We start from the raw sequence: 27936 nt of genomic DNA on the forward strand, positions 1-27936 counted from the left end.
CTGCCTTCGGCTCAGGTCATGATCCCAGGGTCCTGGGACAGAGCCCTGCACTGGGCCTCCTGCTCAGCGGGAAGCCTGCTTCTCCCTGTCCAGCTCCTCCTGCTTGTGTTCCCTCTCTCACTGTCTCTCTGGCAAATAAATAAAATCTTAAAAAAAAAAAAACTGGTCTGGAAGTGGTAAAACGTAACCATCACTGAATGAACATTTTAGGTTTTGCTGGAGGAAGTCAGAAGCCACTTTCTGATTAACAAGGGAAATTAAGGGCTGCCTTTTGATGTTTGACTAAAGCGTTCTGGATGGGCTTTCAGTTTCAGAATGTAAACTTATTTTAAAGATATCTCTATATATGTCTCCATATATCTTTAAAGATACATACATAAAGATATCTATCTATATATAGATATATATGGCTATATATATCTATATTTAGACTTTTTTTTCTTAAGATTTTATTTGTCAGAGAGAGAAAGCACAAGCAGGGGGAGCGGCATGCAGGGGTAGGGAGGAGCAGGCTACCCGCGGAGCAGGGAGCCCCGTACGGGGCTCTATCCCAGGACCCCAGGATCATGACGTGAGCCGAAGGCAGACATTTAACGGACTGAGCCACCCAGGCGCCCTATATATAGTTTTTGGTTGGTTGGTTTGTTTGTTTTTTAAGAGAGAGCATGGCGTCGGCTCAGGATGAGGGGAGGGGCAGAGGGAGACGGAAAGAATCTCGGACTCCCCGCTCAGCAGGGAGCCTTGGGGGGCTGATCTCACCACGCTGAGATCGTAACCTAAGCAAAAATCAACAGGGGGCAGTTCAGCTGACGGAGCCACGTGCTGTATGGTGAGAGCAGTGGCCCCGCTCCGCGCAGCGCTCTAGCAAAGACACCAAGTACCGCGGCGCCTGGGGTAAACCCGCCGCCGGCTCCCGGCCTCAGTTTACAGAGTGACCTCGGCCCAAGGCCCCGCCCCACCTCTGGAAGGCGGCCTTGGTGCTCCGCCTTTGGCACCCTCTCCCCCAGCGCGCAGCCTCCTGCCCGCCCTCCCGGCGCGCGGCTCTTTCACGTGGTCAGAGGAGTGTGAAGGGACTCATCTCAACTCACTTTGCGGAGTACCAGAGGAGACATAAAGGCCCGGAAGTCCGCTTTGCGGTTCAGGTTAATCCCCTCCGTCTCCACACGGACTCAGTGACGGTTCCTGCCGTGTCGCCGCAGCTGCTAGTTGCATCAGGTCGTGCGCGCGGCGCCGGCGTTTTCGGACACTGGGCCGGGCTCCAGCCGGCCAGGCCCGCGGACCATAGACATGGAGCACTGGTGGCTGCTCCTGCCGCTGTCTAGGCCTCAGCTTCTGGCCCTGTGGCTCTGGCCACCCAGCGCAGGTAGGCCCGCGGCGCCGGAGGAGCGGATGGGGGCGGGGGAGCGAGGCGGCGGAGGCAGACGGGGAGGGCCGGTTCCGCCGCAGCTCCTCCACCGGGCCCCTGCCGCGGAGCCCCACCTGAGCTCCGCGGCCGCCCGGGGGTCTCGTCTGTGACAGGCGGCTTCGTTTACTCATTGAATTTTTACTGCCGGCTACTGTGCACCGAGTCGGCGCTTGTAGCAGCAGGAGACGGTGCCTCCTTTGATTTGTTGCCGTGAATGCTCTGTAAATTTCAGAGCCGCTTTTGCATTATTTTAGATGCTGGAACTGAGAAGAAAAAGTAGGTATGGGTGGGTGGGTGGAGAGGAGTGGAAGTCAGGAACATACCCCCCGCGTTCTAGTGAAGGGGAATATTTCGCTTTACTGAAGCCTTTGCTGAAGAGAGTGTGAGGGGCGTGTTTTACCCTTACGGTGACATTCAAAGTTTCTCTTTTACTTTTTTGGGGGGGTCGAGGGGAGGGGGGAACACTGATGGATGTTTCTAATTATCGAACAGGAAACCGAAGGCAGGCACATGAAGAGATGTTTAAACTCACTACTAATCATAGAAGTTAAAACAGTAAGATACCACTTCACACTTAATAGACTGGACAGAGTTAAGCCGGGCTGTGCCGGTGGTGGTGGCTGGATGGGTGGGGATGTGGGCATTTAGGAGACCCTCGGGGTGTCCATCACTGGGGCTGTGGATGAACCGAACCGAATGTGGATTTGCATATGAAGAACTCGTCATTAACTTCAACCAATGGACTAGCTGTACACATCAATGAGAGAGGCTTTGAAACTGTGCCAAGAGCAGAAACAGTAACATGTGACTCCATACCATTTTCATAAGTTTGAGAAACAAAAAAAGGCAGGATTTTTTTGTTTGTTTTTTTAAAGAAAGACCCTATTGAAGGAGTCACTTTTTTTTTTTTAAGATTTTATTTATTTGTCAGAGAGAGAGAGAGTACAAGCAGGGGGAGTGGCAGGCAGAGGGAGAAACAGGCTTCCCTCTGAGCAAGGAGCCTGAGGCAGGACTCGATCCTAGGACCCTGGGATCATGACCTGAGCCACCCAGGTGTCCCACAAAACAAGGCAGTTTTAAAGAGAACAAAAATGGAAGCATTAAACGTCTTAGAATGGTTGCCTGTTTGGGGAGGGAGATGGAAATAAAAAAGAATAAATAGTATTTCTATACACTTGCAATGAGTAATCCAGAAATAAAATTAAGAAAATAATTCTATTTATGAAGCCATCAGAAAGAATAAAATACTTAGGAATAAGTTTAACAAAAGAAGCATAACATTTTTATTCTGAAAACTATAAAGCTTTTTTTTTTTTTTAGTTTCATAGTTCCTTTAATAGCAACTGGTTATCAAATTAGGAATGGTCATCTTTAAAAGTTACTACACTAGTCTTGCTGTCATTTCTCAAAGACAATCAGGTACCTAGAGTCGTGGACATTTCTCACATAAGATGCATCATATAAATCAGACTTGGTCTATCACCAGCACTGATAAAAGCAGACCTAGGGAAAGAACTAAGTCTGGGGACACATGCATGGTCTTAATACAGGGAATGTTTAGCTTGCTCTGATTATTACAAAATCAGAACAGTGAGAATATTCGAGGTTGAAAAAATTTAAGAGGATCTAAATAAGTGAAATGGAAAAACATCCTCTCAAGTCTTTTTAGGCCACCTGAACAAATACCTTAGACTGAGTGGCTTAAACAAAAGAGATTTATTTCTCACAGTTCTGGAGGCTGGGAAGTCCAAGATCTAGGTGCTGACTGATTTGGCTCCTGGAGAGGGGCCTCTTCCTGGCTTGTGGAGGAATACCTTCTTACTGTATCCTCTCGTGCTGAGAGATCTCTCTCTCATGTCTCTTATAAGGACATTAATCCCATTCTTGAGGGCTCCACCCTCATGACCTAATTACCTCCCCAAGGCCCTACCTCCAAATACCATCACACTGAGCATTAGGCCTCAACATAGAATTTTGGAGGGACACAAACATTCAGTCCATAGCATATCCCCAAAACAGATTCATGGATTAGAAGACAACATTGTTTTTTTTTTTTTTTAATTTTTTATTGTTATGTTAATCACCATATATTACATCATTAGTTTTTGGTGCAGTGTTCCATGATTCATTGTTTGTTCATAACACCCAGTGCTCCGTGCAGAACGTGCCCTCCTCAATACCCATCACCAGGCTAACCCATCCCCCTCCCCCCCTCCCCTCTAGAACCCTCAGTTTGTTTTTCAGAGTCCATCATCTCTCATGGTTCGTCTCCCCCTCTGACATACTCCCCTTTTCTTCCTCTCCTGTTATCTTCTTATTTTTCTTTTTTCTTAAAATATGTTGCGTTATTTGTTTCAGAAGTACAGAACTGTGATTCAACAGTCTTGCACAATTCACAGCGCTCACCGTAGCACATACCCTCCCCAATGTCTATCACCCAGCCACCCCATCCCTCCCACCCCCAACCACTCCAGTAACACTCAGTTTCTTTCCTGAGATTAAGAATTCCTCATATCAGTGAGGTCATGTGATACATGTCTTTCTCTGATTGACTTATTTCACTCAGCATAACACCCTCCAGTTCCATCCACAAGACAACATTGTTAAGATGACAGTACTCCCCAAATTGATTTTCAGATTCAGTGCGATTCCTATTAGAATTTCAGTGGACTTTTTATAGAAATTGATAAATTGATTCTAGAATTCCTATGAAATTGCAAGGGACACAGAATATTAAACACAATCTTGAAAAAAGAAGAATAAAGTTGAAGGATCTTATGTGGATTAATGTGGGGACATGAACTAAGGAGCCTCTCTGTACCTGAGACACCCTCTCCCCCACAAAAAAAGGGATTTCTTTCCATTTATGTGGCAGCTTTTGAGAGTACCATGCCTGTGTTTTTTCCAAGGGTCTCCCATAACTGAGTTCTCTTATTGCCACAGGTTTTCTGCAAGTGGAGATGGCAGGGGAGACTCAGACGGTGCTTCTGAATCACAATGCCACTATTATCTGCAAAGTCCAGGGTTACCACCACCTGGACATCACAATTATGGGTATCACCTGGTTTTGGAAGCATCGAGTGTCTGCAACAGAAGTTAAACTGTTTGAGTTTTTTGGAGACCACCAAATGACAGTCCGACCTGGAGCCTCCGTGTCTCCCTGGAGGCTGAAAAGGGGGGATGCCTCGCTGCAGCTGCCAGGGGTCCAGCTGTGGGAAGCAGGAGAGTACCGATGTGAGGTGGTGATCACCCCTCACAAAGCAGTGGGAACAGTCCGGCTGGAGGTTGTGGGTGAGTGCCTGGGGACAGGGCCCTGTGGTTGCCGTGGTGCTGAGGCTTGAGGTGGAATTGTGGGCCAAACGGAGCAGAGGCTTGGAGCATGGGCCAGTGAGTCAGACAGACATGGGTTTGAGTCCTGGGCTTCCATGGACAGCTGGACAGCTTTGGGCAAGTTCTTAATCACATAGAACCTCCCTCTGAACAAATGTAATAATACCTACCTAGGAGGTTTATTGTGGGGAAGAGTCTTATGAAAAATGCAGGTAACACAGCATAGTGCTTGGCCCATTGTAAGTGCTCAGTGAAAGATAGCTATATTAATTATGATATAATTCACTTAGTGTGTGGACAGTGCGTGTTCACTGAAGAGGTGTCTCTGAAAGGTAGCTGGGAAAGGAGAGAGATGCTGGGCTCTGGTTCCATAGGTCTGAATCCTGTTTTAGCTTTGCTGCTTCCAAACTGGGTGACTGGGCCAGCCATTTAACATTTTTGGGTCTGAATTTTCCCCTGTACAAAATGGGTTGATAAATCATACCTGTCTTGTAATATTCTGAAGATTACATAAAATAATGTGTGAAAACGCCCAGCTGGGTACTGTTGTGAGGTCCATGCCCAGTGAAGACTTGCAACAACAGCAACACTATCCTCTGAACACTTCTTCTTCTTCTTTTTTTTTAATTTTTTATTGTTATGTTAATCACCATATATTACACAATTTGTTTTGGTGTAGTGTTCCATGATTCATTGTTTGTTCATAACACCCAGTGCTCCATGCAGAACGTGCCCTCCTCAATACCCATCACCAGGCTAACCCATCCCCCCTCCCTCCTCCCCTCCAGAAACCTCAGTTTGTTTCTCAGAGTCCATCATCTCTCATGGTTCCTCTCCCCCTCTGACTTACTCCCCTTCATTCTTCCTCTCCTGCTATCTTCTTCCTTTTCTTTTTTCTTAAAATATGTTGCGTTATTTGTTTCAGAAGTACAGATCTGTGATTCAACAGTCTTACACAATTCACAGCGCTCACCGTAGCACATATCTTCCCCATTGTCCCATCACCCAGCCACCCCATCCCTCCCACCCCCGACCACTCCAGCAACCCTCAGTTTGTTCCTGAGATTAAGAATTCCTCATATCAGTGAGGTCATATGATACATGTCTTTCTCTGATTGACTTATTTCACTCAGCATAACACCCTCCAGTTCTATCCACGTCGTTGCAAATGGCAAGATCTCGTTCCTTTTGATGGCTGCATAACATTCCATTGTGTATATATACCACATCTTCTTTATCCATTCATCTGTCGATGGACATCTTGACTCTTTCCACAGTTTGGCTATTGTGGACATTGCTGCTATAAACATTGGGGTGCACGTACCCCTTCGGGTCCCTACATTTGTATCTTTGGGGTAAATACTCAGGAGTGCAATTGCTGGATCGAACGGTAGCTCTAATTTCAACTGTTTGAGGAACCTCCATACTGTTTTCCAGAGGGGTTGCACCAGCTTGCATTCCCACCAACAGTGTAGGAGGGTTCCCCTTTCTCCACATCCCCGCCGACATCTGTCGTTCCCTGACTTGTTAATTTTAGCCATTCTGACGGGTGTGAGGTGGTATCTCATGGAGGTTTTGATTTGGATTTCCCTGATGCCGAGCAATGTTGAGCACTTTTTCATGTGCCTGTTGGCCATTTGGATGTCTTCTTTGGAAAAATGTCTGTTCATGTCTTCTGCCCATTTCTTGATTGGATTATTTGTTCTTTGGGTGTTGAGTTTGATAAGTTCTTTATAGATTTTGGATACTAGCCCTTTATCTGATATGTCATTTGCAAATATTTTCTCCCATTCTGTCGGTTGTCTTTTGGTTTTGTTGACTGTTTCTTTTGCTGTGCAAAAGCTTTTTATCTTGATGAAATCCCAATAGTTCATTTTTGCCCTGGCTTCCTGTGCCTTTGGTGATGTTTCTAGGAAGAAGTTGCTGTGGCTGAGGTCGAAGAGGTTGCTACCTGTGTTCTCCTTTAGGATTTTGATGGACTCCTGTCTCACGTTTAGGTCTTTCAACCATTTGGAGTCTATTTTTGTGTGTGGTGTAAGGAAATGGTCCAGTTTCATTCTTCTGCATGTGGCTGTCCAATTTTCCCAACACCATTTGTTGAAGAGACTGTCTTTTTTCCACTGGACATTCTTTCCTGCTTTGTCAAAGATAAGTTGACCATAGAGTTGAGGGTCCATTTCTGGGCTCTCAATTCTGTTCCATTGATCTATGTGTCTGTTTTTGTGCCAGTACCATACTGTCTTGATGATGACAGCTTTGTAATAGAGCTGGAAGTCCGGAATTGTGATGCCGCCAGCTTTGCTTTTCTTTTTCAATATTCCTCTGGCTATTCGGGGTCTCTTCTGGTTCCATACAAATTTTAGGATTATTTGTTCCATTTCTTTGAAAAAAGTGGATGGTATTTTGATGGGGATTGCATTGAATGTGTAGATTGCTCTAGGTAGCATTGACATCTTCACAATGTTGGTTCTCCCAATCCATGAGCATGGAACGTTTTTCCATTTCTTTGTGTCTTCCTCAATTTCTTTCCTGAGTATTTTATAGTTTTTTGAGTACAGATCCTTTGCCTCTTTGGTTAAATTTATTCCTAGGTATCTTATGGTTTTGGGTGCAATTGTGAATGGGATCGACTCCTTGATTTGTCTCTCTTCTGTCTTGTTGTTGGTGTATAGGAATGCCACTAATTTCTGTGCATTGATTTTATAGCCTGCTACTTGACTGAATTCCTGGATGAGTTCTAGCAGCTTTGGGGTGGAGTCTTTTGGGTTTTCCACATACAGTATCATATCATCTGCAAAGAGTGAGAGTTTGACTTCCTCTTTGCCGATTTGGATGCCTTTGATTTCTTTTTGTTGTCTGATTGCTGTGGCTAGGACTTCTAATACTATGTTGAATAGCAGTGGTGAGAGTGGACATCCCTGCCGCGTTCCTGACCTTAGGGGAAAAGCTCTCAGCTTTTCCCCATTGAGAATGATATTCGCTGTAGGTTTTTCATCGATGGCTTTTATGATATTGAGGTATGTACCCTCTATCCCTATACTCTGAAGAGTTTTGATCAAGAAAGGATGCTGTACTTTGTCAAATGCTTTTTCTGCATCTATTGAGAGGATCATATGATTCTTGTTCTTTCTTTTGTTAATGTATTGTATCACGTTGATTGATTTGCGGATGTTGAACCAGCCTTGCAGCCCAGGGATAAATCCCACTTGGTCGTGGTGAATAATCCTTTTAATGTACTGTTGGATCCTATTGGCTAGTATTTTGGTGAGAATTTTTGCATCCATGTTCATCAAGGATATTGGTCTGTAATTCTCCTTTTTGATGGGATCTTTGTCTGGTTTTGGGATCAAGGTAATGCTGGCCTCATAAAATGAGTTCGGAAGTTTTCCTTCCATTTCTATTTTTTGGAACAGTTTCAGGAGAATAGGTATTAATTCTTCTTTAAATGTCTGATAGAATTCCCCTGGGAAGCCATCTGGCCCTGGGCTTTTGTTTGTTGGGAGATTTTTGATGACTGCTTCAATTTCCTTAGTGGTTATAGGTCTGTTCAGGTTTTCTATTTCTTCCTGGTTCAGTTTTGGTAGTTGATACATCTCTAGGAATGCACCCATTTCTTCCAGGTTATCTAATTTGCTGGCATAGAGTTGCTCATAATATGTTCTTATAATTGTTTGTATTTCTTTGGTGTTGGTTGTGATCTCTCCTCTTTCATTCATGATTTTGTTGATTTGGGTCATTTCTCTTTTCTTTTGGATAAGTCTGGCCAGGGGTTTATCAATCTTGTTAATTCTTTCAAAGAACCAGCTCCTAGTTTCGTTGATCTGTTCTACTGTTCTTTTGGTTTCCAGTTCATTGATTTCTGCTCTGATCTTTATTATTTCTCTTCTCCTGCTGGGTTTAGGCTTTATTTGCTGTTCTTTCTCCAGCTCCTTTAGGTGTAGGGTTAGATTGTGTATTTGAGACCTTTCTTGTTTCTTGAGAAAGGCTTGTATTGCTATATACTTTCCTCTCAGGACTGCCTTTGCTGTATCCCAAAGATTTTGGACAGTTGTGTTTTCATTTTCATTGGTTTCCATGAATTTTTTTAATTCTTCTTTAATTTCCTGGTTGACCCATTCATTCTTTAGTAGGATGCTCTTTAGCCTCCATGTATTTGAGTTCTTTCCGACTTTCCTCTTGTGATTGAGTTCTAGTTTCAAAGCATTGTGGTCTGAAAATATGCAGGGAATGATCCCAATCTTTTGGTACCGGTTGAGACCTGATTTGTGACCTAGGATGTGATCAATTCTGGAGAATGTTCCATGGGCACTAGAGAAGAATGTGTATTCCGTTGCTTTGGGATGGAATGTTCTGAATATGTCTGTGAAGTCCATTTGGTCCAGTGTGTCATTTAAAGTCTTTATTTCCTTGTTGATCTTTTGCTTAGATGATCTGCCCATTTCAGTCAGGGGGGTGTTAAAGTCCCCCACTATTATTGTATTGTTGTCAATGTGTTTCTTTGCTTTTGTTGTTATTAATTGCCTTATATAATTGGCTGCTCCCATGTTCGGGGCATAGATATTTACAATTGTTAGATCTTCTTGTTGGATAGACCCTTTAAGTAGGATATAGTGTCCTTCCTCATCTCTTATTACAGTCTTTGTTTTAAAATCTAGTTTGTCTGATATAAGGATTGCCACCCCAGCTTTCTTTTGGTGTCCATTAGCATGGTAAATGGTTTTCCACCCCCTCACTTTCAATCTGGGGGTGTCTTTGGGTCTAAAATGAGTCTCTTGCAGACAGCATATGGATGGGTCTTGTTTTTTAATCCAATCTGATAGCCTTTGTCTTTTGATTGGGGCATTGAGCCCATTTACATTCAGGGTAACTATTGAAAGGTATGAATTTAGTGCCATTGTATTGCCTGTAAGGTGACTGTTACTGTATGTTGTCTGTGTTCCTTTCTGATCTTTGCTGCTTTTAGGCTCTCTCTTTGCTTAGAGGACCCCTTTCAATATTTCTTGGAGGGCTGGTTTTGTGTTTGCAAATTCCTTTAGTTTTTGTTTGTTCTGGAAGCTTTTTATCTCTCCTTCTATTTTCAATGACAGCCTAGCTGGATATAGTATTCTTGGCTGCATATTTTTCTCGTTTAGTGCTCTGAAGATATCTTGCCAGTCCTTTCTGGCCTGCCAGGTCTCTGTGGATAGGTCTGTTGCCAATCTAATATTTCTGCCATTGTAGGTTACATATCTCTTCTCCCGAGCTGCTTTCAGGATTTTGTCTTTGTCTCTGAGACTTGTAAGTTTTACTATTAGATGTCGGGGTGTTGACCTATTTTTATTGATTTTGAGAGGGGTTCTCTGTGCCTCCTGGATTTTGATGCCTGTTTCCTTCCTCACATTAGGGAAGTTCTCTGCTATAATTTGCTCCAATATACCTTCTGCCCCTCTCTCTCTTTCTTCTTCTTCTGGGATCCCAATTATTCTAATGTTGTTTCGTCTTATCGAATCACTTATCTCTCGAATTCTGCCCTCGTGATCCTGTAGTTGTTTCTCCCTCTTTTTCTCAGCCTCTTTACTTTCCATCATTTGGTCTTCTATATCACTGATTCTCTCTTCTGCCTCATTTATCCTAGCAGTTAGTGCCCCCATTTTTGATTGCACCTCATCAATAGCCTTTTTGATTTCGACTTGGTTAGATTTTTAGTTCTTTTATTTCTCCAGAAAGGGTTTCTCTAATAACTTCCACGCTTTTTTCAAGCCCAGCTAGTATCTTTAAAGTCATGATTCTGAACTCTAGGTCCGACATCGTACTAATGTCCGTATTGAGTAGGTCCCTGGCTGACGGTACTACCTCTTGTTCTTTTTGCTGAGGTGATTTTTTTCGTCTTGTCATTTTGTCCAGAGGAGAATAGATGAATGAGAGAACAAAATGCTAACAGGTTTACAACGTCCCCAGCAAATATACTGTATACAAATCAGAAAAGACCTGAAACCAGGGGAAAAGAAAGGGAAAGAAAGAAAAAAGAAAGAGAAAAAAAAAGAAAAAAGAAAAAAAAAGATAAAAACCAAAACAGAACAATACAAAAAAAGCAGAATGTGATCAAATATGATCAGGCTAGTGCATAGATCAGTGCCACACACTAGATTTTGGGCGTATTTTGGTCTGTTAGAAAAAAGTGCCTCCTAAAATTTTAAAGGAAGAAAGACATATATGTACAAAATAAGGGTTGATACAATGAAGGGATAGAAGATGACTGTAAAGATGAAAATTATAAAAGATTTTATAAAAGGACTTGATAAGATAAGAAGTTGTTTGAAAAAAGAAAGAAGATTTAAAAAAAAAAAAGAAAAAAGGGAGAGAATGTGATCAGGCAGGAGACTAGAACAGAACCATACACTAGTGATTTAGGGTATATTTTTATCTGTTAGAAGAAACTGTATCTCAAAATTTTGAAGAGAGAACAACTTATATATATATATGCCAAAAATAAGGGTAACTACTATGAAGGGATAAAATATGACTCTAAAAATGAAAAATAAAAAATGTTTTTTTTTTAAAAAAAGAGATTGATAAGATGTTGGTTGAAAAAGGGAAAAAGAAGAAAAAGAAAAAAAAAAACAGTTAACAAAAATTAACTTTGATGAACTAATGAATCATGGTAAAAAAAAAGCCATGAATTCTATGTGCAGTATTCCCCTAGCGCTGGAGTTCTCCCGTTCTCCTTGATAGGTAAACTTGGTCTTGGCTTGGTGGCTGTTCGTGCTGATCTTCTGGGGGAGCGGCCTGTTGCTGTGGTTTCCAAATGTCTTTGCCGGAGGCTGAATTGCCCCGCCCTTGTCGGTCCGGGCTAAGCAAGCTGCTCGGGTTTGATCTCAGGAGCTTTTGTTCACTGCAAGCTCTCCGTACAGCCTTGGAGGACCAGGGCAAAAATGGTGGCCTCCCAATCTCTGCCCGGAGGAGCTGAGAACTCGGGGCCCCGCTCCTCAGTGCGCCCCCAGAGAAAAGCAGTCACTCCCTTGTCCCTGGTCTCCGGCCGCACCCCGTGCTCACCCGGCCTGTGACCGAGCGTTTGTATCTCTGGCACCCGACCCCGTGTGGAGTCTCCAAACCCAGCAGATCCCTGCGGTGCGTTCCCGCGCCGCTCCTCCCCGGGAAGGAAGGGGAGTCTCCCCGGATCTGCCGCCTGTTGGGTCCCTGCTGCAGGAGCAGTGGCCCGACTGGGCCACCGATCACAGTTTATGGCAACCCCAAGCTGAGAGCCCGCGGCCTCAGCTCCGTCTCTGCAGCTGGCTTCCCCGCTCCGATACCTGGGAGCTCTGGCGCACTCAGGTACCCCTGGTCTTTCTGTGACCCCAAGGGTCCTGAGACCCCACTGTCCTGCGAGGGTTGCACCCCCGCTTAGCCACTGGAGCGACGTCCCTCAGCGGAGCCGACTTCTAAAAGGTCCGATTTTGTGCTCCGCGGCTCTAGCACTTGCCAGAAGTGGCCAACGGAGGCCCCTCCCCCGCCGTCTATCCTCCCGAATATCGCCTCGGATTCACTTCTCTGCACGTCCTACCTTCCAGTAAGTGGTCGCTTCTCTGTTCAGAGAGTTGTTGCTACTCTCCTCTTTGATCTCCTGTTGAGTTCGTAGGTGTTCAGAATGGTTTGATCCCTATTCAGCTGAATTCCTGAGACCAGACGAAATCTAGGTCTCCTACTCCTCCCTGAACACTTCTTTGAGCTCTACTTTTCTTTATTATGATTGGTCTGATAATATGTAGGTGAGCTTTGGGGGGTGTATTCGTTTGCTAGAGTTGCCATAACAAAATACCACTAGGTTGCTTAAATAACAGAAATTTGTTTTCTCACAATTCTGCAGTCTGGCCGTCTGAGATCAAGGTACCAAGTAGGGTTGTCTTTTTCTGAGGCCATTTTGCTTGGCTTATAGATGGCCGTCTTCCCTGCTGTGTCTCCACATATTCTTCCCTCTGTACACGGGTGTCTTACTCTTTTCTTCTTATAAGGAGATCAGTCCTGTTAGATTAGGGCCCAACCTAATGTCCCCTTTTTAACTGAATTACCTCAATAAAGACCCTATTTCCAAATATAGTCGCATTCTGCAGGACAGTGGTTTGGAGTTCAGCATATGAATTTTAAGAGGCCACAATTCAGCCTATAAAAAAAGGGACAGTGTCTGTGAGCTCCCCCAAATTGTACTTAGGACTTTTAATATTTTGTACGTATTAATTTGGGTGATGGGGATGTTAAGTTAGGATTAATTTCCTCTGCAACTGACAGAAAACTTAAGATAAAAGTCTTTTATTTTATTAGATTTATTTATTTATTTGAGAGAGAGAGAATGCATGTGCATGGGGTGGAGAGGAGGGGCGGAGGGAGAGAGAGAATCTCAAGCAGACTCCCTGCTTAGCATGGAGACTAACATGGGGCTCGAACTCAGGGCTCTGAGATCATGACCTGAGCTAAAATCAAGAGTCAGATGCTTAACCAACTGAGCCACCCAGGCACCCCAAAATAAAAGTATTTTTAAAAAATTAACAGGTTTTAGCTTTTTAGAATAGTTTTATTTTTTTCTTTTTAAGATTTTATGTATTTATTTGTCAGAGAGAGAGAGCATAAGCAGGGGCAGAGGGAGAGGGAGAAGCAGGCTCCCCGCTGAGCCAGGGAGCCTGATGTGGGACTCGATCCCAGGACCCTGGGATCATGACCTGAGCCAAAGGCAGACGCTTAACTGACTGAGCCACCCAGGCGTCCCAGAATAGTTTTCGATTTACAGAAAAATTGTAAAGACAGTACAGAGTTAACATCTTGCATTAGTATGGTATATTTGTTATAAATAATGAACCAATATTGATAATTATTATTAATTAAAGTTCATAATTTATTTAGATTTCCTTCGTTTTTAATCTAATGTCCTTTTTCTGTTCCAAGATCCCATCCAGATTAGTTGCATTTAGTTGTCATGTGTCCTTAGGCTCCTCTTGACTCTGATAATTTCTCAGACTTTCCTTGTTTTTGACAACTTTGACCTTTTGAGGAGTGGTGGTCAGGTATATCATAGGATGCCACTCTATTGGCATTTCTCTGCTGTCATTCTCATAATTCGCTGGAGTTATGGTTTTGGGGGAGGAAGATCACAGAGGTAAAGTGACATTTTCATCCCATCCCATCTAATTGAACGATGTACGACTATTGGTGTTGACCTTAATCATTTAGCTTACGTAGTATTTGCCTGGTTTCTCCACCAGAAAGTTACTCTTCTCCCCCCCTCTTGTCATGCTATACTCTTTGAAAGGAAGTCACTCTGTGCAGCCCACATTTAAGTTGTGGGGAATCGTGCTCCCCCTCCTTTAGGGTAGAGTAGCTACATAATTTATTTGGAATTCTTCCACACCTGAGATTTATCTCTTCTCCCCCACTTATTAACCTATTCGATCATTTATTTATATCAGGGTAGACTCAGGATATTTATTTTATACTTTGGGTTATAATTTAACACTACTTTATTTGTTGCTCAAATTCTTTCAGCTTTGGCCGTTGGGAATATTTTCAGTTGACTCTTGTGTCTCTTTGACATACCCCTCATCATTGTGGGGTTTTGTTCTGCTTTAGGCACTTCCTTACTTTCTGGCACTACAAGATGCTCCGGGATCATCTTGTGTATTTCTTGTCCCATTCCCGGAATCAGCCAATTACTCAAGGAGTTCTCCCTGGTTCTTTTTATTGGAAAATGATATTAGAAATCAAAATCTGGGCACTAGATATGCTTGTCGCCACTGGGGTATCATTGCTTCTAGGCCCTCTGAACTGATAGAGCAAAGAAATAATGTGTATGTATAGTAATATGTGTATATATGTATGTCTGTATTTCTATTTATAACCATCAGTGTCTATATTAAATTAAATATGAGTTCTTAATGATGCCCCTAACTTTAATCTATTACCGTCTGAATCATTCTAGCCTCCTTCCTTTGCTTATTTGTGAACCCCACACTCCCAACAGTGAGAAACCTGGCTTCTGCCATCCTCCCATCTATTTACTTAATTATTTAATTCCAGTATACATCTGGAATCATATCAGAATTGTTAACCTGTAACCTCATGAGAAACAACTTTATCAACTAGAGTACAGTATTCAGTTACAATTCATTTTGCCTTTTTTGTTTTTTTTTAAGATTTTATTTATTTGTCGGAGCGAGAGCACAAGCAGGGGGAGTGGCAGGCAGAGGGAGAGAGGCAGGGTCCCCGCTGAACAAGGAGCCTGATGCAGGACTTGATCCCAGGACACTGGAATCATGACCTGAGCGGAAGGCAGACGCTTAACCGACTGAGCCTCTCAGGCGTCCCTCATTTTGCCTTTGTTCTTATAGATTCTGTTTATTTCAAAAATTTCTTAGGTCAGCACCCTTCCTCTGTCCATTGCAGTGAGGTTGCTGCTTCATATGTTTGTAGTACACTTAGATTTGCTTGTTACAGTCTACCTTCTTTCTTTCTTAGGATTCCTTGAACTCCTAAATGGTATTTTTTTTTTTTAATTTTGCATTCCTTAAGGTTTCACTCTTTGTGTTTACAGTTCTGTGAGTTTGACATGTGTATGATATCATACATCTACCATCACAGTATCGCAGAGTAATTTCACTGCCATTGCTTCACCTGTTGGCCCCTTCCCCTGGACCCTTTGCACCACTAATCTTTTTCCTATCTCCATAGTTTTGCCTTTTCTAGAATGTGATATAATTGGAATTGGAATCATCCAATATGTAGCCTTTTCAGACTGGCTTCCTTCACTTAGTAATATACATTTAAGGTTCCTTTGTGTCTCTGGAGTAACTGGGTAGCTCAGTTGGTTAAGTGTCTGACTCTTGATTTCGGCTCAGGTCATAATCTCAGGGTCCTGAGATTGAGCCCTGCGTCAGGCTCACATTCAGTGAGGATTCTGCTTTAGATTCTGTCTCTCCCTCTTCCTCTGCCCCTCCCCTCCCCTCCCATGTGCTCTCTCTCTCTTTCTTTCTCAAAATAAATAAATAAACCTTAAAAAAAAAAAAAAAAGATTCCTCTATGTCTCTTTTTTTGCTGGCTTGATAGCTCATTTCTTTTTATCACTGAGTAACATTCCATCATATGGATGTACCTAGTTTGTTTATCCATTCACCTACAGAGAAACATCTTGATTGCTTCAAGTTTGTGGCAATTATGAATAAAGCTGCCATAAACATTCAGGTGTAGGTTTTGTGTAGACATTATTTTTCCTCTTAATTGGGTAAATACCTAGGAGTGTGATTGCTGGATCATATGTTAAGACTGTGTTTATTTTTTTCTTTAAAGATTTTATTTATTTATTTGACAGAGAGAGAGATAGGAGAGCAAGAACACAAGCAGGGGGAGTGGGAGAGGGAGAAGCAGGCTTCCCACTGAGTGGGACTCCATCCCAGGACCTGGGATCATGACCTGAGCCAAAGGCAGATGCTTAACAACTGAGCCACCCAGGCGCCCCAAGACTGTGTTTAACTTGTAAGAAGCTGCCTGTTCTTCCAGAGTGACTATATCATTTTGCATTCCTACCAGCAATGAGTGAGAGTTCCTGTTGTTCTGTGTCCTTGTCCACATTTGGTATTGTTAATTTTTTATATTTTAACTATTCTAATAGGTGTGTAGTGATATCTCATCTTTTGTTTTAATTTGCAATTCCCTAATGACATATGATGTTGAGGATCTTTCCATTTGCTTTTTTTAGTCATCTGTGTGTCTTCTTTTGAAAGATATTTGTTTAGATCATTTGTCCATTTTTCTGTTGGGTTTTTTGTTTTCCTATTGTTGAGTTTTAAGAGTCTTCTGTATATTTTATCTTATTTTTTTGAGTCCTCTGTATATTTTAGATACAAGTTCTTTATCAGATATGAGTTTTGCAAATATTTTTTCCCAGTCTATGGCCTGTTTTTTCATTTTCTTAACAGTGTGTTTTGCAGAGCAGAAGTTCTAAATTTCAATAAGGTCCAATTCACCAATTTTTTTCTTTCATGGATCATGCTTTTGGCATTGTATCTAAAAGCTCATCATGTGGGGCACCTGGATGGCTGAGTCAGTTTAGTGTCCAACTCTTGATTTCTGCTCAGGTCTTGATCTCAGGGTCATGAGTTCAAGCCCCATGCTGGGCTCCATGCTGGGTGTGGAAGCTATTTAAAATAAAATAAAAAGGGCGCCTGGGTGGCTCAGTTGGTTAAGCGACTGCCTTCGGCTCAGGTCATGATCCTGGAGTCCCGGGATCGAGTTCCGCATCCGGCTCCCTGCTCGGCGAGGAGCCTGCTTCTCCCTCTGGTCCTCCCCCATCTCATGTACTCTCTCTCTCACTCATTCTCACTCTCTCAAAATAAAATAAATAAATCTTTAAAAAAAAAAATTAAATTAAATTAAAAAAATGTGTAAAAAAAAGAAAAAAAAATAAAAGCTCATCACCAAACTCAAGGCCATCTAGATTTTCTCTTACATTATCTTTCTAGAAGTTTTATAGTTTTATGTTTAGGTCTGTGATCTACTTTGAGTCAATTTTTATGAAAAGTATAAGTTGTATGTTTAGATTCCGTGTGCAAAATTTATGCCATGAATGTCCAATTGTTCCAGCATATTGGTTGAAGATTACCTTTTCTGCACTGAATTGCCTTTGCTCCTTTGTCAAAGATCAGTTGAATACATTTGTGTGGGTCAATTTCTGGGCTCTCTATTCTGTTCTATTGGTCTGTTTTTCTTTTCTTTCACCAATACCATGTTGTCTTGATTATTGTAGCCTTACAGTAAGTCTTTAGGTCAGGTTGTGCCAGTCCTCCAATTTTGTTGTTCTTCACTATTGTGTCAGCTATTCTAGGCCTTTTTCCTGTCCGTATAAACTTGAGAGTTAGTTCGTCAATATCCACAAAGTACTTACTGGGCTTATGATTGCATTGAATCTATCGATCAGAGTGGGAAGAATCGACATCTTAACAATATTGATTCTTCTTATCAGAGAAGATAAGAGAGAATATCTCTTCATTTATTTAGATCTTTGATTTCATTCATCATAGTTTTGTAACTTTCTTCATATAGATTCTGTGCCTATTTTGTTAGATTTAAACCTAAGTATTTCTTTTTTTGTGGGGGAGAGGGGCACTAATGTAAATGGTATTGCGTTTTTAACTTGAAATTCCAATTGTTTATTGCTGGTATATTAGAAACCAATTGACGTTTATATGTGAACCTTGTATCCTGTAGCCTGTTGTAATCACTTACTAGTTCTAGGTTTTAAATATTTTTTGGTCAAGTCTTTGGAAGTTTTCTATATAAATCATGTGTCTGAGAACAAAGACAGTTTCATTTTTCCTTCTTAACCTGTGTATATTTTATTTCCTTTTCTTGTACTGTTTTACTAGCTAGGACTTCCGTTACGATACTGAATAGGCCTGGTTAGAGGCGGTATCCTTGCTTTGTTCCCGTCCTTAGCTTCTCACCATTAAGTATGATGTTAGATGTAGGTTTTTTGTAGATGTTCTTTTTCTAGTTGAGAAAGTTCCCCTTATTCCTGGTTTGCTGAGAGTTTTTGACATGAATGGGTGTTGGATTTTGCCATTGGTTTTTCCATGTAATTGATATGCTCACATAATTTTTCTTCTGTTGTCTGTTGATGTCATGGATGATATTAATTGACTTTTGAATGATGAACCAGTCTTGAATACCTGGAGTAAGTCCCATTCAGTTGTAGTGTATAATTATTTTTATACATTGTTGAATTCAATTTGCTAATATTTTGTCGAGGATTTTTGCATTCAGTGTAATGAGATATATTGATCTGTAATTTTCCTTTTTTGTAATGCCTTTATCTGATTTTGGTATTAGTGTATTACTGGGCTCATAGAATGAGTTAGGATATGTTCCCGCTGCTTCTAGTGGCTAGATGAAATTGTAAAAAATTGGTATCATAATTAACTTTAATGGTAGAATTCACCATTGAAACCATCTGGGCCTGGTGCTTTCTTTTTTTTGAAGGCTACTAATTATTGATTCAGTTTCTTTAATAGATGCAGGCCTATTCAAATTATTTTGTTTTTCTTGTGTGAATCTCGGTAATTTGTGTCTTTTAAGGAATTGGTCCATTTTATTTAAGTTATCAAATATGTGGGTATAATGTATTCATAATATTCCTTTATTATTCTTTTGTTCATAGTATCAATAGTGATCCCTCTTCCATTTATGATATTAGTAATTTATATCTTCTCTCTTTTTTCCTTAATTTACCTAGAAGCTTATCAATTTTAGTAATCATTTCAAAGCACCAGTTTTTGGTTTCATTGATTTTCTCCATTGATTTCAACTTCATTGATTTCTGCTCTAATTTTTGTTATTGCTTTTCTTCTGCTTGTTTTAAGCTTAAATTGCTCTTCTTCCTCTAGCTTCTGAAGGCAGAAGCTTATTAGTTAAGATAGTTGACTTTATATCTTTCCTCTTTTCTTTTTTTTTCTTTTTAAAGATTTTTATTTATTCATGAGAGACAGAGGGAGAGAGAGAGAGAGAGAAGCAGAGGGAGAAGCAGGCTCCCAAGGAGCAGGGAGCCCGATGCGGGACTCGATTCCAGGACCCTGGGATCATGACCTGAGCCGAAGGCAGACGCTTAACCATCTGAGCCACCCAGGCGCCCTTTCCTCTTTTCTAACATATGTATTCAATGCTATACATTCCCCTCTAACCATTTTTGTCACACCCACAAATTTTCATAAGTGTTTTCATTCTAATTTCATTTAGTTCAAAATATTTTAAAATTTCTCTTGAGACTTCTTTGACCCTAAGAAATTTGGAATTTTTCCAGCCATCCTTCTGCTTATTGATATCTGGTTTAACTCTATTATGGTCTGAGAACATATTCTGCCTGATTTCTATTCTTTAAAAATGTTAAAGATGTATTCTGTGAGCTAGAATGCAATTTATCTTGGTGAATGTTCCATGTGAGCTTGGGAAGAATGTATATTCTGCTGTTGGATAAGTATCCTATTGATTAATTTGATCCAGTTGATTGGTGGTGATGTTCCTTTCAGCTCTTTTCATACTGCTTTTCTGCCTGCTGTTCTGTCAGTTAGTGAAAGATGAGTCTAAAAACTCCAACTAAACTGTGGATTTGTCTGTCCTCCTTGAAGTTCTTTCAGGTTTTCCTCATGTATTTTGACCTTTTTTTTTTTTAAGATTTATTTATTTATTTGAGAGAGAGCATGAGAGAGAGAGAGCATGAGCAAAGTGGAGGGGAAGGGAGGGAGGGGCAGAGGGAGAAGCAGATGCGCTGCGGAGCAGAGACCCCGATATGGGGTTCGATCCCAGGACCCTGGGATCATGACCTGAGCTGAAGGCACATGCTTAACTGACTGAACCACCCAGGTGCCCCAGGTCTCTGTCTTTTAATTGATATGTTTAGACCATTCATTTAAAGCGATTATGTATATAGTTGGATTAGTATGTACCATTCTATTTGCTGTACTTGTTCTTTGCTTCTTTTCTTTTTATCTCCCCCCCTTTTTTTATTATAAAATATGTTTATTGATGATAAAACATATAATTTACTCCTGATACTTGATGTTACAAACTTTAGGGTCTTTGAGATATGCAGGATCCTTGTATGTACCTGGCATAAACCTCATTATCTGAGCTCTCTTAATTGCTTTTGTGGTTTCTTTCTGTTTTTTCTCACAAAGCTTGTTATGTGCCTTCCATAAATGCATCCAGTAAATGAAGAAATAAACTGGGACAAAACCCGTACATTCTTATAATCTACATGTCTTCCACACAAGATACATTTTTTAAGAGGCTCCTTGTAAGGATTTCCCATCAGAATAGGCAGGTCCTCATTGCTGGCTACCTGTTTTCTTTGAGTTTCCCTCTTTCTTAAACAGAATTGGTGCCTTGCAGCTCTCTCAGTTTTCATCTGCTATCACCCTGGAGCCCTGTTGCTGTGGTGATAAAGGGTTGCAGAGGGGAAGCCGTCAGTCTTTTTTTTTTTTAAAGATTTTATTTATTTGACACAGACACAGCGAGAGAGGGAACACAAGCTCGGAGAGTGAGAGAGGGAGAAGCAGGCCTCCCACTGAGCAGGGAGCCCGATACGGGGCTTGAACCCAGGACCCTGGGATTATGACCTGAGCCGAAGGCAGACGCTCAATGACTGAGCCACCCAGACGCCCCGGGTAGCAGTCAGTCTTACCATTAAATCTCATTCTTGAAGTCCCCTGAGCCTGTGACTGAGGCTGTGACCTTCAGAAGCTTTTATAGGTGAGACCGGAAGGCTAGAGGGGGCTAGAGTTGGCTAACCATCCTTTACCCAGGTTGGAGAAGGCTCTGGCAAAGTCTTTTCTCTTGAGCATCCTTTGTTGTGGTTAATGCACTGGGTATATTTTTAGTTACTTTTCCTCTCCCCTGAAAATAGGAGGGAATTTTTCTTGAATCTTCACTGTGAGAACCAGTGTGTGTTTCCTGGCAGTAAAACCCATGAAAGTGTGGTAACCCCCATAAGACTGGGCCCCCAGAAGTTTCTTCCTGTCAAGCTAGTCCATGCTCATCCTTTAGCAATTTGTAAGAGTTACTGCTTAAGTGCTTCTACTGGTTTATGGCTCTGGCATCTGCTTAAGGTGACATGATCTTGGCTGTGATTCTGTCAGTCTGCCTGTCTCTCTAGTTTTTGGGGTGCTGGTTTGCCCTGTCACCTTAATTCTCTCATGGATCTAAGAAAACTTGTTGATTTATAGTTTGTTCAGCTCAGCTTTTTTCTTCTTATGACTTCCAGGGTCTTTACATGTCAGAAGGGAAACCAGAAGTCAACGATGGCTTTAAAAAAGGGGAGTTTATTGTCTTTTACACAAATGTAGCCAACCCAAGGCAGCTATGGCAGTTCTGTGACCATAGGGCACCTAGGATCCTTTTATCTTATCACTTTGCCATTCTCAACCCGTAGCTGCCATCTTATGTTCGGAAGTGGCTTCTCCATCTCTAGCCGTCAAGTGCTATTCCAGCTATTCTGCAGGAAAGAGGAAGCGGGGGAGAGGAGAGTAGGGCACAGTCGTTTTCTTTAAGACACACTTGTTATTTAAGGATACTTCCTGGAAGTTGCTCTCATCATTTCTGATTACATCTAAACGATGAGACCCTAAGTTTACATGGCTACATGGAGGTAGAGAGAGATGTAGCTTTAACTTGGATATGTCACTGAAGAATGGAAATTGGCCATTAGTAGTCTCTACTCCACACTCTACTCCACAACAGTGTTCCAAGGCTTTCCTCAGATTCTCAGAGGTGTCTATGTATGATACAGAGTAGCTTAGGAAACTCTGCTCTATAAAATTGCTGTGAGAGTAGGGGGCCACAGCATATCAGCTGACACTGAAACCAACTACCTAGAATATTTAGCCTAAGCAGAATCCCATTCAATATGCTCACCTTTCCTGAAGGCTTGCATTGGGCTGATAATAAATTAGTCCCTACCTATCTTCGAAACATGACTTCTCTCTCTTGGCAGCTTACCCAGTCAGCAGCTTGTTTCCAGAGCAAGCCATGGTGAAAGAAAATGAAGAACAACTTATTTCGTGTATGGCAAGTGGGTTCTACCCCACGAACATTACTGTAACATGGAAAAAGTGGACCCCGAAGAATCCCCAGTATGTGGAGTTTTCTGAGGGCGTCTTCACTAATTGTACCACCAAAAATGAGGACGGCATGTTTAATGTCACTAGCTTCTTGATGCTAAAGCCCTCTCTGGAAGACAACATGACCATCTACCAGTGTGTGGTATGGCACGAATCCTTGCCTACCTCCCAGAGGCTCAACTTCTCCTTGACTATGATAGGTAAGCAGCCTCCTGAACATTTCCCCTGCTCCTCACCTTAAGGTTGGGTAACGTAAAACTTTGGTTTCCAGGCAGTCTCGGGGAAGACAGGGGACAGCGGGGAAGATAGAAAGCTTGGTCTGGCATAGCTCAGCCCCAGAGTCAGCAGTCCGGACTAGGTATCTGAGCCAGGGCAGGTGGTCTAGTTGGTGGAGAGTGGTGACAATAGTCCTCAGGTGGAAATAGGTCTACTTTTGGCAGTTTAAGTGATCTGGGTGGTCTGCATAGCTTGAAGTGGGAAGCTTGCTAGCTACCAGCAGAGAGGGGACGGGATCCTGTCCATGTCCTCTGAAGATAAGAGTCTGTCAGGGGCCAGTGACCCAGCCCCGCCAGTAACTCTTCTGCTCGGGCCCCAGGTCCACTGCAAACTGTTGGCTGGTAGCGGCTGAATCCGTTGTTCTGTCTTACGGGTTGTACCCAAGATGGGGACGCCATAGCAGGGTGATCTTGCAGATGCCCAGGACTTTCCCCAGGGACATGGGATGCTTAGCTCAAGATCTACAGGTCACTATAGAATCCCTCCTGCTGGTGAGATGAGGTTCGTGGAGCTCATACCTGGGTTCCCATGGTCATGGCTATGGTCCTGGATGGGTGTGACCCTGCTAGTCTAATGCATCTGCTTGGAGCTGAGAAGGGTTAAAAAAGGCAGGGTCTGGGGGCGCCTGGGTGGCTCAGTCGTTAAGCGGCTGCCTTCGGCTCAGGTCATGATCCCAGGGTCCTGGGATCGAGCCCCGCATCGGGCTCCCTGCTCAGCGGGGAGCCTGCTTCTCCCTCTCCCTCTGCCCCTGCTTGTGTTCCCTCTCTCGCTGTGTCTCTCCCTGTAAAATAAATAAATAAAATCTTTAAAAAAAAAAAAAAAAAAAAAAAAGGCAGGGTCTGACCACAGGCCCTGGGGGATGTGGTCTGGGTATCCAGGGTGGTCCTGGAAGGAGAGAAGAATTGTTCTTGGAAGTAAGGGCTAGGAATGTGTGTGGGTGGTGTGAGAAGAGATGGGTACAGAGTATGTGTAGGGCATGGGGAGTATGAAATTGAAATATGCTTTGTGTGTATAGTATGAGGGATTTGTCTGGGTTATATGTATGTTTTAGTCCATTCAGGCTGCTATAACAATTTGCTACAGATTGGGTGGCTTAAAAACAACAGAACTTTATCTTTCACAGTTCCGGAGGTGAACGTTTGTGATCATTGTGCCAGCATGGTTGGGTGAGGACCCTCTTCTGGGTTGCAGACTTCTTATTGTATCCTCACATGGTGGAAGGGATGAGGGATGGCCCTAGGGCCTAAGGGCACTAAATCCATTCACGAGGGCCTCCACCCTCCTGACTTAATCACCTCCTAATACCATCACAGTGGGCACTAGAATTTCAGTATATGAATTTTGAGGGGCACACACGTTCACTCTATAGCAGTAAGATGGTGTAGTAGTTTGGAAGCTTTATACGTTGCATGGCATCTGTGTGCTATGTGGTGTTTGATATTGCAGTGTATTCTGGCAAGTGCTAAACACGCTGTTTGATAGGTGAGGTGTATGTGATAGGAATGGAGGGTGCCAAGATGGTCACAGGGACAGGGAAAATGACATACAACCACAGATCCTAGCAGTGGTTGTATGGTCTCTGGCTCTGGCCAGGAGGTTTCTTCTTAATGTTCTTTTTTTCTTTCTTTCTGCAGAATCTGAGAAGTCACCTTGTACTCTGAAGTACGTTTTTCTCTGTGCTGGAATAATCTTCGTAATCGTACTGATTTTATCTATTTTTTGGAAACAGGTAAGTGGCTCCAAAGCAAAGTTTAGCCCTGTGGTTTGGAGTTGGTTTTGGGAGTTCAGGGATTATTGCCAGTGGACACTGTTAAGGAGTTCTTAGGATTGATATGGGGGTATTCTAAGTGTGGTGTGTGTTTGTGGTAGGTGGCTTTTTCTTTTTTAAAGATTTTTTTTTTAATTTATTTGACACAGATAGAGATAGAGAGAGAACACAAGCAGGGGGAGTGGAGAGGAAGAAGCAGACTCCCTGCTGAGCAAGGAGCCCGATGCAGGGCTTGATCCCAGGACACTGGGATCATGACCTGAGCCGAAGGCAGACACCTAACCAACTGAGCCACCCAGGCGTCCTGGTGTGTGTGTGTGTGTGGCTTTTTCTGATGTTCCATTGATGAACTTTCTTTTCTGATCTCCATGTGGTGGTTTATGACTCTGGGGAGATACAGCATAAAGCCCCTCTGCCTCTTCATAATATACCAGTTTCACTGTATCAAACCTGACCTTTTTGATTCAGACCAGGTTTTGAACCATATATGGGCTGCAGTGTTGTTCTCACACATAGAAACAGTGCCTCAGAAGTAAGAATTCCTTTTCCCAGGTGCTCATATTTTGTTAATAGCTCAGTGGGGTAACTTATCACCAGATTTCATTGGTTTAACCAGGGATTTCTAACCCTCCCTAAGTGTTTCCAAACTAGAACATGTTTTCTAACATGTTTATCCCTGACTCTGCCCCAAATAGCAAATAAAACAACTCAGACTGCAGAGGCCCAAGAGACCAGTGTGAACATGTTGGTTAAAATGGTTCTATATAATAAAATTGCCTTCAGTTATTTATGGACCTGCCAAGACAGAATTTGTGCAATAGCTAATACATCTCATTATAAATGCCTTAGGAAAAGTACAATGATCAGTTAATTAAGAAAAAAAGCTATTTGTTCATCTAAAATTTGCTGACTGATTCATGGGATTTATTCTTCTGTTGGGACCTAGGCCAATGACACAATTAGATATAAAGTGGTTTTCAAATGTTTCTTGTGATACTTGTGAATGTTCTATTTCTTGCCTTCCTCTGGCTTCTGATAATCTAGGTGCTATCATGATAACCTCACATTTGCCAGTGATATTTATTAAAAAAGAGACTTTAGCCTGGATTCTGTGGTGGTTTGCAGTTTTGGCTCCAAGCCTTTGCCCTTCCTCACATCCATGTACTTTGCCATGTAATTTTGTAGTGTCCTCCAATGATGGGCTGCCCCTTAACATTGGGCTCAACCTTGTGACTTGCTTTGGTCGGTAGAATGAGGCCAAAGTGAAGGAGTGCCAGTTCTAAATCTAGGTTTTGCTTTCTTTGGTGCTTCTGATATTAGTAAGAGGAGGATGCATCCAAGTGAGTCTGTTGGGGGCCAAGGGACACCGGAAGTTAGAGCTAGTTGTGCTAGTAGAGGCCAGTCTAGCTCAGATGATGGCCCACAACTCACACTCAACAGAGTCAACTCTGAAATGCTTGAGAAATACATACATCTTTTTTTTTTTTTCAAAGCCACTGTGTTTTAGGCTGGATTTTACACAGCAAAAGCTAACCGATACAACTCTTCAAGAAGTTGAGTTTTGACTAGCAAGTGTGGTTGCTATGGGGATGTGCTGCTGAGACCTCTTAGAGCCTGCTATGGAGGGTCCTCAGCCAACATGCTCCAGCTGTGGCCTATCAGGGACCTGCTTCAGTATACAAGCCTGTGCCATGCTTTCCCTGGGCAGCCCCAGAAAAGAGCTGAGAAATGCAGGAGTCTTTGTAGCTCCCTGGAGACTCTCTCAGATTTGCATTGTAGTCTGGGGCTCTTGCTACACAATCCTCCCTTCTTCCTCCCTTTACAGATATTACACCTGCACCACGGCCTAAAGGCTCTGCCTACATACTCATGTGTCCTCTCTCCTTTATCTTTTACAGGTACTACGTCAAACAAATGCCTTATTCTCCATCATGAAAGCTTATTCTCGGAATACCCAGATTGACACAAGAGAGACTGAAGAACTATAATGAGGTGCTTTCATTATGATGCATTCATGGCTTATTCTGATGGGGGAACCACTAGAAGAAAATCGGAAGTTTTTACCCAGAAACAGCAGAGACAACAAGGTCTCTCAGTGAATGCGTCTGTAACTGAAATTACTTTTCCCGGTGGCTTAGATGGCTTGCTCAAGAGCAGACTGTTCAAGCTGCCTTCTTTGATAGCCTCCTGCCAGTTGACTTATCCAAAAAAAAAAGCAACACTTCCCAAAGAAGACATACAGATGGCCAAAAGACACATGAAAAAGGTGCTCAACATCACTCATCATCAGGGAAATCAAAACCACAATGACATATTACCTCACACCTGTCAGAATGGTTAGTATCAAAAAGACATGAAGCAACAGGTATTGGCAAGGATGTGGAGAAAAGGGAACCCTAGTGCACTGTATTGATGGGAATGTAAATTGCTAGTAGCCACTATGGAAAACAGAATGGAAGTTCCTCAAAAAAATTAAAAAAAAACTACCATGTGATCCAGTAATTAGACTTCTGGGTATTTACCTGAAAAATATGAAAACACTAACTCTAAAAGATAGATACTCCTATGTTCAGTGAAGCATTATTTACAATAACCAAGATATGGAAACAAGTGTCCATTGATGGATAAAGAAAATGTGAGACTGTGATAAAGAAAATATATAATGAAATATATATATGTGTGTGTGTGTGTGTGTGTATATACATATACATATATATATATATATATATATAGGAATATAGTGGAATTTTATTCATCCATTAAAAAAAGAATGAAACCTTGTCATTTGCACCAACACAGAGGGACCTTGAGGGTATAATGCTAAATGAAGTAAGTCAGAGTAAGACAAATACCATATGATCTCACATGTGGAATCTAAAAACAGAAACAAAAACCCAAGCTCGTAGATAACAGCACAATGGTGGGTGCCAAGGGTGGAGTGGGGTGGATGAAATGGGTGAAGGTGGTCAAAAGGTACAAACTTCTGGTTATAAAATAAATTATGGGGATGTAATGTACACCATGGTGCTTATAGTTAATAATGCTATAATGCATATTTGAAAGTTACTAAGAATAAATCTTAAAAATGTTTAGAAAAACTTTTAAGAAAATATTTTTGTAACTATAGTGACAGATGTTAACTAGACTTATTGTGGTGATATTTTGCAATATATACAACTACTGGATCATGTACACCTGAAACTGGTATATTGTATGTCAATTATACTCCTCCCCCAAAAGTAACACTTACTGTTTCTAGACTGTGGCCTGTTTCCATTTCAAATTCTACTTCTTTGTTCGATGAGATCCACCTATACATGCTCATAGAAGATTAAAAGTATGCAGGTGCACTTTTAATATCTCTGAGTTATTCTTAGAGGAGATAAGTGACTTGTCTAGGGTCTCATGGCTCGTAAAGAGTAGAGCTTGGATTTTTAACCAATATGCCATACTACCAAGGAAGATCCAGGGTGGGGTTGGGGTGTGAAGGATGAACTGGATCATTAGGTCTAGAGGAGAGGCTCACTCTA

At 42.1% G+C, this 27936-nt stretch overlaps 1 protein-coding gene and 1 non-coding gene across 2 annotated transcripts; one reads left to right on the forward strand and one right to left on the reverse strand.

Annotated features, from left to right (window-relative positions):
- Positions 1–804: 804 nt before the first annotated feature.
- On the forward strand, positions 805–26729 carry NCR3LG1 (natural killer cell cytotoxicity receptor 3 ligand 1). Its single transcript, XM_027579835.2, has 5 exons — positions 805–1363; positions 4349–4696; positions 22236–22562; positions 24273–24367; positions 26305–26729. Exons 1-5 carry the CDS (start codon positions 1288–1290, stop codon positions 26392–26394), a joined length of 936 nt encoding a protein of 311 aa, XP_027435636.1. The 5' UTR covers positions 805–1287; the 3' UTR covers positions 26395–26729.
- LOC113915599 lies at positions 2880–3011 on the reverse strand. The gene has a single exon (XR_003517745.1). It is a non-coding gene; the product is annotated as a small nucleolar RNA SNORA72 (small nucleolar RNA).
- Positions 26730–27936: the final 1207 nt, after the last annotated feature.

Source organism: Zalophus californianus, chromosome 11 (genome assembly GCF_009762305.2).
Source record: "Zalophus californianus isolate mZalCal1 chromosome 11, mZalCal1.pri.v2, whole genome shotgun sequence".
Lineage (NCBI taxonomy): Eukaryota > Metazoa > Chordata > Mammalia > Carnivora > Otariidae > Zalophus > Zalophus californianus.

Excerpts from the sequence above, each read along its gene's own strand:
- NCR3LG1 (XM_027579835.2), top strand. The coding sequence starts at position 1,288 with ATGGAGCACTGGTGGCTGCTCCTGCCGCTGTCTAGGCCTCAGCTTCTG. Across the intron at positions 4,697-22,235 it reads AGTCCGGCTGGAGGTTGTGG|CTTACCCAGTCAGCAGCTTG; the intron begins GTGAGTGCCTGG and ends CTCTCTTGGCAG. Across the intron at positions 22,563-24,272 it reads CTTCTCCTTGACTATGATAG|AATCTGAGAAGTCACCTTGT; the intron begins GTAAGCAGCCTC and ends TTCTTTCTGCAG.